Source organism: Plasmodium gallinaceum, assembly GCF_900005855.1.
Source record: "Plasmodium gallinaceum strain 8A genome assembly, contig: PGAL8A_v1_63, whole genome shotgun sequence".
Taxonomy (NCBI): domain Eukaryota; phylum Apicomplexa; class Aconoidasida; order Haemosporida; family Plasmodiidae; genus Plasmodium; species Plasmodium gallinaceum.
Window position 1 is genome coordinate 58,767 of NW_021628222.1, and position 20,296 is coordinate 79,062.

Sequence of the window (20,296 nt, forward strand, 5' to 3'; positions counted from 1 at the left end):
TGCACAAAGGTTTGGGGAAATAAATAAAAAAAAAAAAAAAAAAACTAGAAAGAGCAAAAAATAAAATAGAAGTATTCATTAAAAAAAAAAAAAAAATAAAAAATAAAAAGTAAAGTATGCATAAAAAAGTGAAAAAAGAAGTAAAAAAAAAGAATAAAATATTTAGAAAAAAAAAGAAAACATTTTAAGATCGATTATTAAAATTAAAATACCTATTGTTTTATTATTAACAATTTAACAAGAGGGCTATTTTTTGAATACTTGCACATAAAAATAAATGTTGAAAAGAACATATTCTGGAGAGAATAAATAATAAAAAAAAAAAAAAATAAAACAAAATAAAGAAAAATTTTTTTAAAATAATATTTTGCGCTGCATAAAAATAAAAATTTAGTGCATGGCTTGAATTTCTTATTTTATTATAACTTTTTTTTTTTTTTTTTATTAGGCTTCATGAATTAATTTTTTTTTTTTACTTCATACTTTCATTAATTTTATTATTATTATTATTTACGTAGACTATAGATAATTACAAACAAAATTACATACTGTTGATATAATTTTTTGCTTTTGCTAAAAAATTAAAAAAAAATATAAAATAAAAAAAAAGAGTAAAAAAATATATATAACATATATATATATACAATGGCAACATCTGAAGAATTAAAACAATTAAGATGTGATTGTACTTATCGTTCTAAATTGGCTGAACAAGCCGAAAGATATGATGGTAAAGTTTATACATAAAAAAAAAAAAAAGCATATTATATTATATGAAAAATTAAATAATTAATGTATTTAATTTCTATGATTTATCTAAAAAGATACACATTTATATATATACAAGTATCAGCATATATATATATATATATATATATATATATATATATATTCATTTACATTTTATGAAGTAAATATATTTTATTTTATTAAAATTGTGTTTTGATAAAATAAAATAATTTTTATTTATTGAGAATAGAAATTTGAACTTTAAGATTTATATCCTTTTTTTTTTTTTTTTTTTTTTAAGTTTGTATATATGTTTTTCTAATGTTTTATAAGAATATATATAAATATGTATATGTGTATATATTATAGTGATAAGGTACATTTTTATATTATTTTTTGAGGATAATTGTAAATGAAAATGTGTTAATTTTATATTATAATAATTATATATTTTTTAAAATTTTTTCAATCTTTAATAGAAATGGCAGAAGCAATGAGAACTTTAGTTGAACAATGTGTAAATAATGATAAAGATGAATTAACTGTTGAAGAAAGGAATTTATTGGTATAAAGATATATATATATTCTATATATATATATATATATGCATGATTGATAACTGTAAAATTAAATAGTATTTTATTTTAATATCCTAATATTTTATTATTTTTTTTATTTTTTTTGAGCATATTTGTATTTTTAATATTTATATTTATAGTACTTTATTATGATTTTTTTTTTTTTTTGAGTTTCTGTGTTTTAAATAATATATATACAAGAGAGAAATTTTTTCTTTATTGAGAATTTATATTTTAAATACTTATTCTCCTTTTTTAATTTTATTTACATACTTATTTTATTATAATTAAAAAAGTAATCTTTTTTTTTTTTTTTTTTTTAATCTCATATAATAAATAATTTTAATCTTTTTGTATAAATTTTTATTTAGTCTGTTGCTTATAAAAATGCTGTTGGTGCACGTAGAGCTTCATGGAGAATAATTTCAAGTGTTGAACAAAAAGAAATGAGCAAAGCTAATGTTCATAATAAGAATGTTGCTGCTACATATAGAAAAAAAGTAGAAGAAGAATTAAATAATATATGTCAAGATATATTAAATCTTCTTACAAAAAAGTTAATACCAAATACATCTGAAAGTGAAAGTAAAGTATTTTATTACAAGATGAAAGGTGATTACTATCGTTATATTAGTGAATTTTCTTGTGATGAAGGAAAAAAGGAAGCTTCTAATTTTGCACAGGAAGCATACCAAAAAGCTACCGAAATTGCAGAAAATGAACTCCCATCAACACATCCAATACGTTTAGGTTTAGCATTAAACTATTCTGTTTTCTTTTATGAAATTTTAAATCAACCTCATCAAGCTTGTGAAATGGCTAAAAGAGCATTTGACGATGCTATTACAGAATTTGATAATGTTAGTGAAGATTCATATAAAGATTCCACTTTGATTATGCAACTTTTAAGAGATAACTTGACATTATGGACATCAGATTTACAAGGAGATCAAACAGAAGGTATTTTTTAATTCAATATAAAAGCATATATATTTGCACACATACTTTTATTAAAAATACTTGTATATTAAATTCTTATTAATTGTTTTGAATTATTTAATAAATATATTTGTTTTTTTTTTCAAAAATATAATATATACATTTTTTTTTTTGAGATATATGTAAATTTTAATTTTATGTAATGTTTTTTTGTGATATATAAGAAAAAAATATTTGTTTTACAACTTATATTACATATTCTTGATAATCCTTATTTTTATATGTATAATTTAAAATTCTTTTTTTTTTTTTTTTTTTTCACAGAAAAATCAAAAGATGAAGGACTAGAATAAAATAATAATTTTTATTTGGAATGTTTATACTTATATATATATATATATATATATATATATTTAATATATGTATAATTATATCATATGTGTATTTATAATTTATTATAAATTACATTATTTTTTGAGAAGAAAGTTATCAACTGTTTGATTTCATAGGTTTAAAAGTTTAAAACTTGCTAATACATAAATTATAACCATAAAAAAAAAATATATATGTGTTGATATTTTTTCATTATTTCATTTCATGAATCTTTACATTTAAAGATAATATCTATGTGAGCAAAAAAAAAAAAAATACTATATATACATATATATATATATATTTATATATATAAAGAAAAAATTCAAAAGAATAAAAAAATAAAGAAATTTTAAATACTGATAAAAAATTTCAAACAAAAAATTTTATTATTTTTACCTTTAACTTTCAATTATAGTATTATTTTTTTTTTTTTTTTTTTTTTTTATATTAAGTACTTAACATTCATTTAATGAAAAATTTTTTTTTCTAATTTTTTTTTTTTTTTTTTTTCATTCTATATATAAAAACTTATTCTTTACAAGGACGAATAAATAATTAAAAAGAAAAAAAATTAAGAATATAATAATGATGATTATATAGAGTATAATATAAACAAAATGTTAATAAATTCAAGAAAATGAATAAAATTAGGAGAATTCATAGGACAAAATATTAGATGTATTCTTCACAAAATATGAGTATTATATATAACTAATTACTTTGTACTCATTCAGCATATTTTATTTAACATCTTCATATTTATCGGCTTCTTCTATTTTTTTTCCATATGAAAGTATTATGTTAAATTATATAGGAAAGTATTTGATGCGGATGTTAATAAAGTATTTTCTATCTATTATAACTAGTAACAAGTTACTATGAATTCTTTAATATTCTCTTATTTTAAAATTTTTATCTTATATATATTTAAAAAATGTGGTATAAAGAAAAAATTACAAATGTAAATTTCTATGTTATGTTCTTCCTTTAATTTAAATTCCATGCTAAATAATAATAAGAAAAAGTGGAAGTTTCAGTTAAAAAAAAAAGAAAAATAAGAATTTTTATTTAGAAAAATTAATATATATTTATATAAAAAAATCCATTTTAATTTTAATAGTTACTTAAAATTAGGATTTACATTCAATAAAGAATATTAATTTAAAAATGCTTCTTTTATTATTGTAAAATTTAATATTAAAAAAAATACCATGTCTAATAAAAAATAAAATAAAAAGAAATAAATTCTTCTTAATATATTAAACTATTTAATTTAGTTGAAAATTGAAGAAATTTTTTTTTTTTTTTTTTTCTTTTAAAATATTTTAGTCTAAATTAAAACTTGTCTTGAAATTGTTACATTACAATTTTTTTTTTTTTTTTTTTGAATAATTTTTTTGTTATTATGACAAATGAAGACTTGAAAAGAAAAAACTAAAATTATTTTTTTTCAAAGTTTCTTTTTCTTTATTTAAATTGGAAAATCTGAAAATGTTGAATTAAAATATAAATAAATATATAAAAATATATATATAAAAATATATATATAAAAATATATATATATGTATGAGAATAAAATGTTGTTTGTATATATAAAAAAGTAGTACATCTATTATGGTTACATAAAATTGTAAAAAATTTGTCTATGTAGAACAATCGATTTACACAAGCAATATTTGCAACAAAGAAAAAATAAAATAAATAAGAAAAAAATTTCATATTTATTTTATAAAATTTTTTTTCTTTATTTAAAATTTGTTTTAATATTAAATTTATATTATAAAAATAAAAATGCTAAGGCTATTTATTATTAATTGTACAAATTTTATTATTTTACTACAACTTTTTTTTTTTACCCTTTTTATGATTATAAAATTAAGAACCCATAAAAATTATATATAATTTGAATTAAATTTATTTGCTATATATATTTTAAAAATAATATTTTTGATAATTTATTTTTATCCCTTTTTCTTATATTAGTACTATTTTAAGAAATACATATATTATTTTTATATATCTTATACTTTTCTTTTCTCTGTGTGTGTAATAACATATTTTTTAATTAGCAATTCTTTTTTGGCTATAGTTACTTTAAATTACTAGTTTTATAACAAGATAAAAGTGAGATTATGTGACAAATCTGATTCGATTTTTTTTTTTTTTTTTTAAATATTTTTTTAATAAATCTATTTCTTTTTTCTTAAAAAAAAATAATTTTTCATAATTAATTAAAATGAGTAAAGAACATTTTAGGAAGTTATTATCACTCGATTTAGATAGAGATATTAAGGAAAGTAAACATTTTATAAGAAAAGAAGCTCCTATTTATGAATCCGATTTATCACATACTTCAAGTAATATAGAGCAAAATTCAAATAGCTTGCTAGGTCTACTTTCTATTAAAACATCTACAGATGATTCTAAAAATTCTATAAAAAGTGAAATATTATGTACTTATAAAAGAGTTAGTTCATTAAGTGAATATATATTTAAATTTAAAAAATTAAAAACAGAAAATAATACTTTTGAAAGTAATATATTTAGAAAATTTAATACTAATAAAAAAAATTTAGAGTTATCAGATTTAGACGCAGATCCTAATCTAAGTTCAGAATACGATTCTACATTTAGTGAAGCGAGTGTTATTAAAGAAATAAAAAATGATTACAGTAACAATGAAAATAATTCAAAACATACTGATACATTTGGCGATGATATATATAAACATAATTCAAAAAATAAGTTCCCCATTAGAAATAGTGAAAACTTTAAAAATTATATGAAAATCGAGAAATCTCCTCTATCATTTTATCTAAATACTATTTACAAAATAGATACATATAACTTTAATAAGGAAAGGGTCTTTTCTAAGGAAGCTTTATCTTTTGTAAAAATTAATAAAGAAATAAATAAAAAAGGTAAAAACAAAATTACGTGAAAATTATATTAGTTTTATATGAATTTATATGCATTTAAATAAAAGTATTTTTTAATTTAGTATTTTATTATTTTTTTTTTTTTTTTATATAAATTATATAAAATGATTAAGTAAGATGAGAATATATATATTTTAATGCGTTAGTCTAATTCAATTATATTATTATATAATTTTTTTATTAATAATCAGAAGACTTTTTTTTTTCTTGGTTGTATATATATATATAAATATAAATACACAAAATAATGTTAAAATTATATAAGAAATTTTTTTATTTTTTTAATATCATCTTCTTTTTATTTCTTTTAAGATTTAATTAATGACATTAGAGAAGTTGTTTCTCATTCTGATAATATATCATATAATTACATGTTAAAAAAAAATGCAATAAATTACATATTAAAATGGATTAGAAGGCATAATGAATTAATAAATGGGTATACACAGAATAATGAAAAAAAAGTTAAGAAAACGTTTTACAAAAATAGAAGAATAGTTAAGAAGATATATGTGAAGGATATCAAAAACAAAAAAATAATGAAAGAGTTAACATATAATGAAAATAAAAAATTATTAAAAAATATATGGGATAGGAAGAATTATTTATATAATAAAAAAAATAACCATTACTTTTTAAAATTTTTTTTTGATTATATCATTTCCTTTTATTCAAAGACTAAAAGGAAATATTTATCACCAAAAAGAAATTTAAATTACTTTGAAAGATACGTTATCAAATTTCTATTTCAAAATTTACATAAGGAAGATATGTTTAAATTTAAAAGTATATCATTAAATTCTATAATGGATAAAAATGAAAAGATAGAGAATGTTGAAGAAATGGATAATGAAGCATCTTTTATTTTTTCAGAAATAAATGAAAATGTAAATATCGGAAAAGGAAATATTATTTTTCCTGGTTGTAATGTTATAGTTAAAAAAGCAAAAATATATATAGGAGAAAATAACTTATTTGAAGATAATGTTACTATAATAAATAATACAAATAAAAATATGTACATTGGTAATTATAATATTTTTAGGTCAGGAACATGTATAACAGATTCTCTTAAAATAGGAAATAAAAACTATTTTGATTATAAATGTAAAGTGTACATATAATATATATACAAGTATTCTTTTTTCTTTATTATTCTTTATTTTTTTCCTTTTGGAAATATAATAAGAAATAATTTAAATAAAAAAAAATACTTTATATTTACTGTATAGCATTTCACATATGTAAATATACATTTTTTTTCTTATGAACAGGTCATATATACAACAGCAAAATTGGATGTTCCTCATTTATAGGGGTAAATATGTTCATAGATCATAGATGGACTATAAAAAAAAATTTAAAAATTGTTGATAATATTCTAACCAATATGAATCCCGTATTTGTTGAAGTTAACAAAAAAAAAAAAAAACAATTATGAAATATATTTTTTTAATTTTAATATATATATACGTTTTTTCTTTTTAGGAAAATATACATGAAATAAATCTTCGGTATAATTATTTAAAGAATTCAGAATAATTTTTAATTACTTGTTAACCATTTATAAAATAGACAAATGCACACTATTATTATTATTATTATATACATATATACGTTTCTCTATGTGTGTTTTTTTTTTTTTTTTTTTTTTAAAGTAATATTAACGTTTTTTATTATATTATATTAGAGTAATATATCTTTTTATTTTTTACATATTACTGCTATTTATTAAAATTAACAAAACTTTTTTAATTATTTTTTCTTTTACTTATAGAATTCATAGATACTTTTTATATATAATATTTTTATTTTATTTTTAATATATCAATTTCAATTTTTTATTTATAATTTCTTAATTTTAACATGTTACTATTTATTTATTATTTTTAAATGTATAATTATCAATAAATCGTATTTAATTGTTATTAATTTTTTTTTTTTTTTTTTTTTTTTTGTGTTCTTTAATGATATTTAACAAACCCTTAATAGTTAAAAAAATAAAAATTTTCATAATAATAATAAAAAATTAATGTCTTTTTATAAATTATAACAAAAATAATTTTTTTCATAAATATTTATAAAAATTAAAAATTCGTATTTTTTATAATCCATAAATGTAATTTAATGAATTATGAGAAAAAGTAATTTTCTAAAAATTAAGTGAAAACCAAAAATTATTATCATATAAAAAAAAATAATGTACAAAAATGAATATTTTGTTTCTATCCTTTTAAAATTAAAGGTACAAAAGCAATAATATTTTAAAATATAAAATCAAATAAAGTATATAAATATATGTAACATTATGATATCATAATATTATCCGGTAATCTTTCAATTTTATATTTAAAATTTTTGGCATATAAAATAGGTACTCCTGGTATTTTTCGTAATCTTATCTTTAAATCTCTATCATTTGTTGCAATAATGTAGCATCTACTTTCAGTAACTCTATTAACAATACAATCATCTGCATAAGTCCCTTTATGGGTACAAGTTAGTCTATTAAATCTGGCATCTTTTAATAATTTTAATGCTAGAGAATAACGTTGACCTAATTTTTCCATTTCTGCCATAACACAATCTGTAACAAAAATGTTACATTTGGCTAATAATAACTCTGAACAACCTTTTACTATATCAATTTTATATTGAATACTTGAATTAATAAAATTAGTATCAAGTATTATGTTGTAAGGTGGAGTTAAGTTTTCATTATAATTAAAAAATAAATTACTATCGATTACTTCTACTTGTTTTATTTTCTCTTCATTTTTATTTTTTTTTTTTATTTTTTTATCATTGCATTGCTTTAATCTATTGTCATTTGGATTTATAACCCTTTTCAATTTTAATATTTTTTGTGTTTTTTTAAATTTACCCTGAAAAAATAAAAAAAAATATATTCATATATATATATATATAAATATATATACAAATAAAATTATGTTAAAATTATTTACCATTTCGACATTTTACTTTTTACTTAATGAAATAAAATTGATATAAAATTTTTGTATTTATTATAATATTAAATTAAGAAAACAAAAACAATATTTTTGTATTTAAATTTTATATTAATTAAAAAAAAAAAAAAAAAAAAAAGGAAAAAAAAAAAATTCCTTTTTTGTATGTTTATAAAAAAAGAAAAATTTTATAATTTAACAAAAAAAAAAAAAAAAAGTTATTTAACAAAAATGAATTAATTTATGTTATTATTCTTATTTTTTATAAATTATATATATATATTTCTTTATAAATTCAATTATATATTGTTCAAAATATAATTATTTTTTAATCATTATGTGTTAAATTTTTTGACTTTTGAAAATAACCTTATTTCAGTATTCTGAATATAAAGAAGTAAAAATTAATATCTATATAAAATATATTTATTCTTATAAATAATTTTATATTAATTTTCCCATGTTTATTTTTCAAAACTATTAAGATAAATTCAGAATGTTATAAACAAATTTTAATATTAGGACTGAAAAAATATATTTTTTAAAATGCATTTTATTAAAACATACAAAAAAAATTTAAAAATTATTTTAACATAAACATGTATTTAAGCAAAAATTAATAATTTATATACTTTTATTTCAATGGATATACATTATTACTTATATAAAAATTCAAACGGAAATAAGATTTTAATCAACAAGTATATTTTTATATTTATTAAAATTCACAACAGAAAATTTAATACTTTAAGAATTAATGGAATTATATAGGCCAATTTAAAAAAAAATTATATATAGTTATGTATTTATTTACATATTTATTTTTTTAAAACATATCTTTCTAATAAAAATATTATCTTAATGTTTTGTGAATAGTTAATAACATTATAAATATTTCATAAAAAATATTATTATAATCAAAGATATTTAGTATAACTGTAAAAGAAATTTTGTAATTTTATGAATTATTAAATTAAAATTAGAAAAATAATTTAAACAATTAATCATCTTTTTTCTTTAATTTTTATATCTATATGTATTATATTCATGTTATCTTTTCCTTTTTCTTTTTTTTTTTTTTTTATATTCTTTAAATCTCCATTTTCTATTAAAATTATTTCATTAATAGCATTTTCATTATCTTTTTATATTTCTAAGTTAATAATTAAAAAAAATATTCTTGCTATTCAATATAAATAATCTCACATAAAATATATGAATATTTTAGATTTGCTTATTAAATTCTAAGAATGGTTCAAATTAATAATATTTACTAACATATATTTTAATCCATTTATTTTTATATAAAAAAAAAAAAAAATTTACACACAATCCAAAAATCAAATTTAACTTTTTTTTACTTTATATGCGTTTGCTCCATTTACATTTCTTACAAAATTAACAAAAAAATAAGTATGTATAATTTATTTTAAAATGTTCCTTTCAAATATTAAAATGATAATTTTATAACACTTGTTTAATTTAAAAAATAAATTAACATATCAAAATTATTATGAGAAAAAACTATATCTTCAGCAACGAGTATATTTCATTAATTTGATGAAAAAATACATTTACAAATTAATTAGTATAACTCAAATTTAAAATATTTATCCTTATATTATTTTCTTTTATAAAAATGCAAAAAAAAACTTTTTAAATGGACACGAAAAACTTATATATATTTTTATTAACTTTTTAAGAAAAATTATACGCACAACTAACTGTATCAAGTATTTAAATAATTTCAAAAGTGATAATTTTTGTCGAAAAAGTAAAAAAAAATAAATAAAAAGATAAATAACGTGAAGTAATGTTTTATCATAATTTATTTTGTGCCACAAAAATTTTGAATTATCTTTAATAATAATTTAGATAAGTAATAATAAATTTTGTGTTATATATTTCTATGTTTTTTTTTTTTTTTTTTTTTTTTTTTTTTATTTTTACTTTTTTAAATTTTTATTTAAATTTTCGTAATTTTTTTTTTTTTTTTTTTTAATTTCTCAATTAAAAAAAACATGCATAAGATAAAAATTTTTTTTTTTCGTTTTACTCAAATATAACAGTGATTATTTAAAAATATATAAATAAAAAAGTATAAAAAAAAAAAAAAAAAAANNGTAATTTTTTTTTTTTTTTTTTTTAATTTCTCAATTAAAAAAAACATGCATAAGATAAAAATTTTTTTTTTTCGTTTTACTCAAATATAACAGTGATTATTTAAAAATATATAAATAAAAAAGTATAAAAAAAAAAAAAAAATAATAAATAAAAAATAGATAAATACATACAAAATTTCATAACATAAAAAAAAAATAAATAAATTAAAAAATATAAAAAAAGGCTTTTGTGCTATGCAAATAATTATCTGACATCATTATATATATATGCATACATTTTTTTTTTTTTTCGCTTTGTCATAGAACATATAGTTAAATATAAAAACATAATTATTCGAAATTTATTAAATTTATATATATAAGAAAAATAAATACAAATTATAAAGAAGTTTTTAGTAATCAAGGATTTATTTTTGTTTTCCCTTTTATATTTTTTTTTGCTGTTTTTCTTTCCATTTTATATATTTTTCTGTTTCCTTTTTCTTTTTTTCCCTTTAATTATATAAGTATATATATATATATATTATATATTTATATTTTTTTTTTTTTTTTTTTTATATTACATTATTTTAATTTCTTCTTAATTTTTTATATTCGTGTATAAATAGCTTGAAGGTTTTTTAAATCATAAATATTTGAATAATATTGCGTTTGATTTTTTTTTTTTTTTTTTTCTTTTTAATAATCTTTATTATTGTAATAAATTATTCTAAATATTTTTTTTTTGCTTTTTTAAACTTAAGAATATATTTTTTTACGAAACAAAAAATACAGATCTTTTTATTTTTGGAGTTATAACCAAAAATGAAAAAGAAAAAGTGCAAAATAATACACCATATTAAATAGCCAAATTAACAAAAAAAAAAATTATTATATTACCGCATTATTTTATTATTAATGTTAACAAAAAAAAAAAAAAAAAAAATAGTTCTACAAAAAAAAAAAAATAAAAAAAAAAAAAAAAAAAAAAAAAAAAAAAAAAAAAAANNNNAAAAAAAAAAAAAAAAAAAATAGTTCTACATAAGTACACATATGCTAATACACAAAAAAAAAAAAAAAAATAAAAAAAAAAAAATAAAAACGCAAATAAAATCAAATAGATATATTGGATAAATACAAGTCAAACCAGATTAAGTTAAAATTAAACTGATTAATATAAAAATTTTAGTAATCAAGGAGGGAAGAATTCAGAGAAATGAATTTGTTAAATCAAATATAAAATTAAAACATTACGATTAATATTTTATAAATAAATATCAGGGAAAAAAAGGAAAAAAATATATTCATATTTATGTATAAATTGTCAGAATTATTAATTCATGCGTTCAGGGAAAATTCTTAAAATAAGAGTATGTATAAAATAAAAAATTAAAGTAGAATTTGTTTACTAAGTTTTTCTTTTTTTTTGCAAATCCATTTATAAAATATTTTTACGAAGAATAGTTTAAACAATGAGTTCAGAGAAAAACGCAACCACGGTAAAATGAAAATATAATTTATAATTTTTATATTTAGATATTATTTATTTCTAATATATAATTTTTATTTTTTTTTTTTTTTTTATGTAACTGTATATTTATATTTCTGAATATATTAAATATGAATACATTTTTAATATAGATAATACATTTTTGATAAACTAAATGAAAAATTATATTTAATTTTTATATTTAATAATATTTTTTTTTTTTTTTTTTCTAATTACACAGCCATCACCAGTTTTATGTGAAAATAATTGTGGATTTTATGGGAATCCAGCAAATAATAATTTATGTTCTAAATGTTACAGGGAATTTCAAGAAAAAAAAAAAAAAGAAATTTCTGAAGTGGAAAAAATCAATGAAAAAAATATAAATGATACTTTAAATTATAAGAAAATAAATGAACTAATAGAACCATCATATATAAATGAAAAATCGTCAGATAAAGAAAAAATTTCAATATATTCAGAGAAAGACAATGTAACTGAAATTGAAGACAAAAACAAATGTTATTTTTGTTGTAAACGTATAGGATTATTAGGAATAAAATGCAGATGTAATCATTATTTTTGCTCAATTCATAGATATGCAGACGCACACAAGTGTACTTTTGATTATAAAAAATTTCATAAACAACAATTAATAAAAAATAATGTCAAAGTTGTTGCAGATAAAGTTGAAAAAATATAAATAAATTCTATATATTTTAAAATTAAATTTTTAAAAGTGAAATAATGTATACACATATAAAAAAAAAAAATATTATATATATATATATATATATACCTTTTTTTTTATTTTTTTTTTTTTTTTTTTACAATGTTATTATAAAAAAATATATACGTATATATTATGATTTGTTTATTGGTTAAATATTATTATTTTATAAAATTTTTCTTTTTTTCCTTTTTTTTTTTTTTTTTTTTTTTTTTTTTTTTTTTTGCTATTCTCCCTCCTAACAAAATCATAATATATAGGTATTAGTATAATTTAAACATTTTTGATAATTCATTTTTGAAGTAAAAAAAAAAAAAAAACACTCCTTTAAAAACAATATAATTAAAATAAATTGCTTTATTTTTTATTTATTTATTTATTTATTTTTTTTTTTATTTATTATTGTCATTATATTTTATAATATTTTATTTTTATTTTATTACATTTATTTATTCATTATTTCATTTTCATTTAATATTTGAAATGGGTTTTATTGTTTTAAATAATTAATTATACCACATGTTTTATATATTTTAATTTTTAAATTACTGTATAGTTCATATGAAAGAATATAAAAAAATATACACTTAAAGTATGTGGATTCATTTTCCTTAAATATACATTTTTTTTTTTTTTTTAATATTTTAATGTTTTTTAATAAAAATCTATTAAGGGAAGATAATATTTATTATTATTTTTTAAATTTTTGTTAACATTGATAAAAAAATATAAAATATTTAATATTATATTTGTTTAAAGAAGTATTTATATAAATAGAAGACAACAAATACGCATTTAATTATAAAATAAAGGTGGAATTAGATATTCTAATATGTACCATTAAATTTAGAGGAACATATTAAAATTAATTTTAATTATTCATTATAATAAAGTTATTATTTATACTTCTATAATATTAGTAAATTTCCCTATTTAAGAAATCTTTTAGTTATTACCTTTATTATACTTATATAAAACATTTTAAGGTTTAGGCGAAAAAGTTGTAATGTCTTTATATAACATATAGAAATATTTTTAATGTAAATTTTTCATTACATGAAAAATATAAGACAAGGTATGAAAGGTGATTTAAATGAAAAACATAGGAAGAATCAATAGTTTTAGAAAACTACAGATTCTAATTATATAATGCAATAGAAATAAAATTAATTATAATAAAAAATGAATTATGCAAATAAATAAAAACAATGAAGAGAAAATTAATTATATGTGCTAATTATGTGAAATAAAAAAAAAAAAGAAAAATAAATGAATTATTATTAACTTTAAATCTATTAGATTAATTCTATAAACGAATAGAAAAAAAAATATTTTAATGAATATTTTAATAATTATTAGTATATTATTTAATAATATAATAAAAGCATGAAAAGTGATATATCTTCTTAAGAAGAAAAATACATTATGAACTTTTAAGACATCTGTATAATGTATTTTAAACCACATTTGTTCGTTTATATCTTTTAAATTTCAAAAAGTAAACTATTATATGAATAAATATCATATTAAATAGGTTAATTAAGATTTCTTTACAACATTTAACAATTGAAATTTAGCATATAAATATTTGTCTGTACATCTGAGTTAAAGAATAATTTAGTTATCTAATAACTCATTTTTTTTTTCTTCATTTCTTTCTTTTAAAAAAACAGAAAACTCGACAAACTCTTTAAAAGATGCATAATACTTAACTTCATCATCTTTAGTTATATTTGCATGTGTTCCATTTGGTGATAAATATAAAAACTTAAATATAGATGGACATAACTGTAAAATAAAAGAAATTTTATTCAAAATGAAAAAAGAAAATGTTAGTATAAAAATTATAAGCAATCATATCACAAACGTTTTTATTGTTGTTTTTAAGATTTCTTTATATAAATTAGCACAGATATTAATATGAAAATTAAAAAATAAATAAGAATAAACATATGATAAATGTACCTCATGAAGTAAATTAGAATGAAATGGAGGAACAACTTTATCCTGTAAAAAAAAAAAAATTAGAATTTCTTTTTTTTTACTTAATAATGAGATAAAATATTTTTATATTATTTTACCTTTAGAGATATGTTAAATAATGTTGGAATATGAATTTCCTTGATTTTTGATTCATTATCCATTTTACTTCTAATGATAAGATTATAATTAATTAGACAATAATATAAAAAGGGATAGGTGTATTTTGCGAGCTTTTTTAGACTTAAAAATGTATTTTGAATAATTAATCCAGTTATCTAATAAAATATGTATGTATGTATGTATATATATATGTATATATATATATATATATATTTGTATAATTTTAATAGTAAATTTGCTTACATAATCTTGATGTCTAAGGGCCATTTCAATTGCTACTGCCCCCCCCATAGAACTAAATGTAAAATACATATATATATAAATATATAAATATATATATAAATATATAAATATATATATATTTATGCATATATTTAAACATATATTTAAGTATATAAAAATAACCTTCCGAATACAAATATATGTGGTATATTTTCTTTTTTTAAATAATTTAGATATATCTCAGCATCTTTATAAAGATCTTTCTCTGTTGGTTTGCCTTCATTTGTACCAGATCTGTAAAATAAAAAAAAATATTTTTAATAAGTAAATAGAAGTTATAGAATAATGATATATTTTACATTTTTTTTTTTTAATATACCCTCTGTTGGAGCATGAAAATATGTCTACACTTAAGTTTTCAATCATTTTATTAAATACATCAATATGTTTTTCAATAACTATAATAAACATAAATATAATGTTGAAGAAATTTTAAAAGAAAAGGTTAATAAAAAAAGAAAATTAATAATCCTTACTTCCTCCACTTCCTAAAAAATACAGAATTACTGGTTTTTTTTCTTGTCCTTCTGCTTTTATAAACCAACTAATGGAAAAAAAAAAAAAAAAAAAGTAGCAATAAATTAATGCTATGCAAATATAAAAGATTAAAATGAAAAAACAAATTAATTCTAACCATTTATGTAAATACCCTTCCTCTGTTTTTAAATAAACATACTCATAATTATCTCCTATAAAAGTATAATAAAAATTAAAAATTTTTACAAAAGAAAAAAAAAATATATATATATAAAATGTAACTATTATATTACCAATAGTGTATTCATAATTAGGTTCCAACTCTAAGAAAATAAAAAAGCAAACATAATAAAATTCAAAAAAATATAAAATTTCATATATGTAATTAATTTTTCTTTTTATGTTCATTTTTTTTTGAGTTTAAATTTACTTCCATATTGAAAGATATAACTGTCCTGATAAAAATACATGTAACCTAAAAACAAAATATATTAATTTATTTTTTGAATTTATAAGAAATATTTTTAATATATTTCCTTAACCATTTATGATTAGGACAAAAAGTAGAAAAGCAACCAGTGTTAAAAAAATATATTTTAAAATTATCATTTTCTTTTGTTATTCAGTTTGAAAAAGATGTTTTATTTGCAAATATGTAGCAAGTACTTTCAAGATGATTATTTTAAATTTTATAAATTATTGAGACAGATAAATTATATATATTTTTTAATTTTAAAAAATAATTTAAGAGTTTTTTAATGACAAAAAAAAAAAAAAAAAAAAAAAAAAAAAGAGAAAATTATATTTAGAATACAAATATATATATATATATATTTATATATAATTATAAAATAATAAAAGAAAAAATCCTCTTAAAAATACAAATAACTATGTAGATATGTTAAAAAAAAAAAAAAAATTCTCGTTGCAAGTATGCCAAGTAAAAATTATATGGAGCAAGAATTTAAAAAAAAAAGTAGAGAGGAAAGTATATCCTTATTTAAAAAATTTTTAGCTTTTATCAGTTTCTTCTTTATTTTATATCCACAGCACTCAATGCATCCTTCAAATAAAAAAATAAATATGCATGTATAATTTCAACAAATGTAATAAAAATAAAAAAAAAATATATTTAAAAAAAAATTAAGACACGAATAATTGACATATGTACATATATATTTAAAATAATAAGAAAAATAAGAAATTACTTTTATTAAAGCTGTTTGTAGTAAATCACTATTTCCACCAAAAGCTTGATCAAGGTGTAATTTTGCTTTACAACACTAATAAAAAAAAAAAAAAGGAAATAAAAAACATAATAAAATAATTAAAAAAAAAAGAAAATAAATAAAAATAAAAAGGTATATAATTTTAAATTATATAAAATAATAGTATACAATTTTCAAAAAAATGATTACATATTGTTGAAAGTAAATGAAAAAAAAAAAAAAAAAAAAAAAAAGGATGAATAAAATAAAAATTGTAAACAAACTTAACATTCTTTTAAAATTAGTAATTATAAAAAAAAATAAAGTTATATATGTCATAATAAAAAATATAAAGATATATTAAAAATGTAATGAAATATTCAATATATATATTAACTTTAAGTATGGTTTCTTCAATTGTATTTTTACAACACAATCTATATATATGAACTTCATTTTTTTGCCCTTCAAAGAAAATAAAATAAAATTTAAATATAAAATATTACTATTAAAAAAAAAAAAAAAAAAAAGTTTAATTTATTATACCTAATCTATGTACTCTATCCTCTGCTTGTCTATCATTGTGAGGATTCCAATCCTTAAAAAAAAAAAAAAAAAGAAAAGGAAATTTTAAATGCATAAAATTATTTTATTTTACTTTTAAGTTTGAATAAGCATAATATTATAATATATTTTTTTTTACAATATAAAAATTATAATATTGAATTACTTGATCCATTAATATAACATGATTGGCAGCAATTAAATTAAGACCAACACCTCCAGCCTTCGTTGATAACAGAAATATAAAAATATTTTCATTTTTTGAAAACCTTTTTATAATTTTTTGTCTTTCAATAGTATTAGTAGTTCCATCTAATCGAACATAAATTTCATTTCCAGTTTTTTCTTCTGTGCTAAGTGTAGATGTTGAAAAAGTTGATGAAGAAATATAAAAATCTTTTTCATTTTTATTTTCATCATTATTTATATTCTTATTTGTTAAAGCAAAATTACTTTCATTATTATTTTCTAAGTCTTCTTGTTCACTCTTTTCATTTTTATTAATACTTTGTGAACTTTTGATATGTTGTAAATGATCTGAGAAGTCTTGTTCATCATAAATAAATTCATATAATAAAGCTTCTTCTATTATATCAAGGAAGGTAGTAAATTGGGAAAATATTAAAACTTTTTCTTTTTTTTGTCTTATTTCCTTAATAAGAGAAATCATATGATGAATTTTTGTACTATTTAATATATGCTCTTTTGTAATTAAATATTTATTTAAATTATTGTCTCCTTGTGATATTAAATGTTTAATAGATAAGTGAATATCAAAATCAGATATTTTCATAAATTCTGTTTCTACTGTTTTCAAATCTAAATCTAAATACTGATCTGTATTATTATAAAAATATTTAGATATATTTTTTATATCTTCAATAGAATAATAATATTTATGCAGTAAAGGATGATTACATATTCTTCTAAGTATAAATATAGATGCATTTATCATCTTTCCTCTAACATCCTTACTATTATTATTAATATTTTCAATAACTTGTTCATCTTCTCTTTTATTAATAATTATATTACTATCTTTATTTTCTTCAGTCTTCTCTATATTAATAGTTTCTTCATCAATTTCTTTATCATCGTAATCATCATTTTTATCCTCTTCATTTTTTTCTTCAACATTTTCCTTATAGTTTTGTATTTCATCTGATTGTTTATCTATTTTATTTTCTTTTTTTTCTAAAATAGAATATAATTTTTCTAGTTCTTTTTTACTAGAATGTTTCTGTATAAATTCCAAATGTTTATGCGTATGTTGCAATTTAGAAAAAATTTCATTTTTATATAAATTTAATTGGGTATTATTCAAAGGTAATTTTATGATAACACTATGTTTTTTTGGCATATCTATAAAAACGTGTTTTTTTGATCTTCGTAAAATATATGGTTCAATTATGAGTTGTAACAAAATAATTTCTTTATTTTTTAATTCAACATGCTTTACATCATTTTTGATTGTTTGAATTAAATAATTTTTTATCATGTTTTTAGCAGATTCTGAATTAGCTATTTCTTCTTCTGAATTTATGTCATGTATTTCCATAGTTTTATTTACTTGAATATTTTCTTCTAATTCATAATCCTCTTTTTTATTTACAATTTGTTGATACAATTTAACAAATGCATCCATAGCACTATTTATATTTTTTTCAGTAAAAATTTCAGGCATTAAAAATAAAAGTAAATTCATTAATTCTTCTGTTTTGTTTTGTATAGGTGATCCTGTTAAAAGAATTTTATTATTAAAAACAATTTTTTTTTGTAATTTTTTATAGATTAAGGAATTCTTATTTTTTAAAAAATGTGCTTCATCAAAAATAAGATAATCATATTTCTTAATTTGTCTAAAATATGAAACATCATTTTTTCCAATAAGCATATTGATACTTGTAACAATTAAATGAATGTTATTACTTTGATTTGTAAAAATATCATAGGCTAAATATTTCCTCTCATTTTGATTACCATAATAAATTATTTTATGATTTTTTAAATATGGACACCATATATTTATTTCATTATTCCAATTCTTTAATAAACTGGTTGGTGCAACTATAATTGTTTTATTTTGAAGCTCTTTTGTTCTGTACATGTAATCTAAAAATACACACGTCTGTGCTGTTTTACCTAATCCCATTTCATCAGCCAAAATTCCATTTTTTTTTTCTTTATATAAAATATATAGCCAAAAAACTCCACATTTCTGATAACTTTTTAGCTTGTGAAATGTATCAACATTTTTTTCAAAATTTTGAAAATTAGCATCACAATTACTTACTCGAAAAGATCCTTTTACAAATTCTTTTATAATTTCTTGTCTCTTTTCTCTTACATCCGAAGCAAAATATTCAATAATTTTATTTTTTATTTTTATTGATATTAACAAACATTCAAATAAATGATTTAAACTACTTTCATATTCTTCTTTATCACTTTCAATAGAGATAGAATTACCATTGTCATTTACACAATCTTCATCATTAAATTCCTTTTTATCAATTATTTCTTTTTCCTTCTTTAATTTACTATTTTTCTTTTTTATATTTTCAAAATTTTCATCACTACTTGAACTATTTAAAATCCTTCTTAATTTTTTTTTCTTTTTTTTTAAATTATTTTCACTACTTTTTTTTTCTTCTTCTGATTTTTCATTTTTATCTTTATATATATATTTATCAAAGTCAAATAAATTTTTTGTTATTTTTCTTTTTCTTAACGGATCTACAAATTCAAACACATCCATTTTTTTTTTTTTTTTTTTTTTTTTTTTTTTTAAAAAAAAAAAAAAAAAAAAAAA

The 20,296-nt window shown here is 16.8% G+C and overlaps 6 protein-coding genes across 6 annotated transcripts; 3 read left to right on the forward strand and 3 right to left on the reverse strand.

Annotated features, from left to right (window-relative positions):
• Positions 1–645: 645 nt before the first annotated feature.
• On the forward strand, positions 646–2,599 carry PGAL8A_00111200 (14-3-3 protein, putative; the record flags this gene model as incomplete). Its single annotated transcript, XM_028673888.1, has 4 exons — positions 646–730; positions 1,209–1,294; positions 1,679–2,267; positions 2,571–2,599. 4 exons carry the CDS (start codon positions 646–648, stop codon positions 2,597–2,599), a joined length of 789 nt encoding a protein of 262 aa, XP_028526228.1.
• Positions 2,600–4,857: 2,258 nt separating this feature from the next.
• PGAL8A_00111300 (dynactin subunit 6, putative) lies at positions 4,858–7,102 on the forward strand (the record flags this gene model as incomplete). The annotated part of the gene is made up of 4 exons (XM_028673899.1): positions 4,858–5,542; positions 5,873–6,667; positions 6,835–6,971; positions 7,049–7,102. The coding sequence occupies 4 exons, from the start codon at positions 4,858–4,860 to the stop codon at positions 7,100–7,102; spliced, it is 1,671 nt and encodes a 556-aa protein (XP_028526229.1).
• A 764-nt stretch (positions 7,103–7,866) lies between these two features.
• On the reverse strand, positions 7,867–8,529 carry FCF1 (rRNA-processing protein FCF1, putative; the record flags this gene model as incomplete). The annotated part of the gene is made up of 2 exons (XM_028673910.1): positions 7,867–8,445; positions 8,527–8,529. 2 exons carry the CDS (start codon positions 8,527–8,529, stop codon positions 7,867–7,869), a joined length of 582 nt encoding a protein of 193 aa, XP_028526230.1.
• A 3,574-nt stretch (positions 8,530–12,103) lies between these two features.
• On the forward strand, positions 12,104–12,823 carry PGAL8A_00111500 (zinc finger protein, putative; the record flags this gene model as incomplete). Its single annotated transcript, XM_028673921.1, has 2 exons — positions 12,104–12,130; positions 12,362–12,823. 2 exons carry the CDS (start codon positions 12,104–12,106, stop codon positions 12,821–12,823), a joined length of 489 nt encoding a protein of 162 aa, XP_028526231.1.
• Positions 12,824–14,467: 1,644 nt separating this feature from the next.
• PGAL8A_00111600 (conserved Plasmodium protein, unknown function) lies at positions 14,468–16,182 on the reverse strand (the record flags this gene model as incomplete). The annotated part of the gene is made up of 10 exons (XM_028673932.1): positions 14,468–14,638; positions 14,816–14,857; positions 14,932–15,108; positions 15,197–15,248; positions 15,359–15,469; positions 15,555–15,633; positions 15,712–15,779; positions 15,870–15,924; positions 16,006–16,035; positions 16,143–16,182. 10 exons carry the CDS (start codon positions 16,180–16,182, stop codon positions 14,468–14,470), a joined length of 825 nt encoding a protein of 274 aa, XP_028526232.1.
• Positions 16,183–16,745: 563 nt separating this feature from the next.
• PGAL8A_00111700 (DNA helicase, putative) lies at positions 16,746–20,242 on the reverse strand (the record flags this gene model as incomplete). Its single annotated transcript, XM_028673943.1, has 5 exons — positions 16,746–16,775; positions 16,921–16,995; positions 17,318–17,385; positions 17,467–17,518; positions 17,651–20,242. The coding sequence occupies 5 exons, from the start codon at positions 20,240–20,242 to the stop codon at positions 16,746–16,748; spliced, it is 2,817 nt and encodes a 938-aa protein (XP_028526233.1).
• Positions 20,243–20,296: the final 54 nt, after the last annotated feature.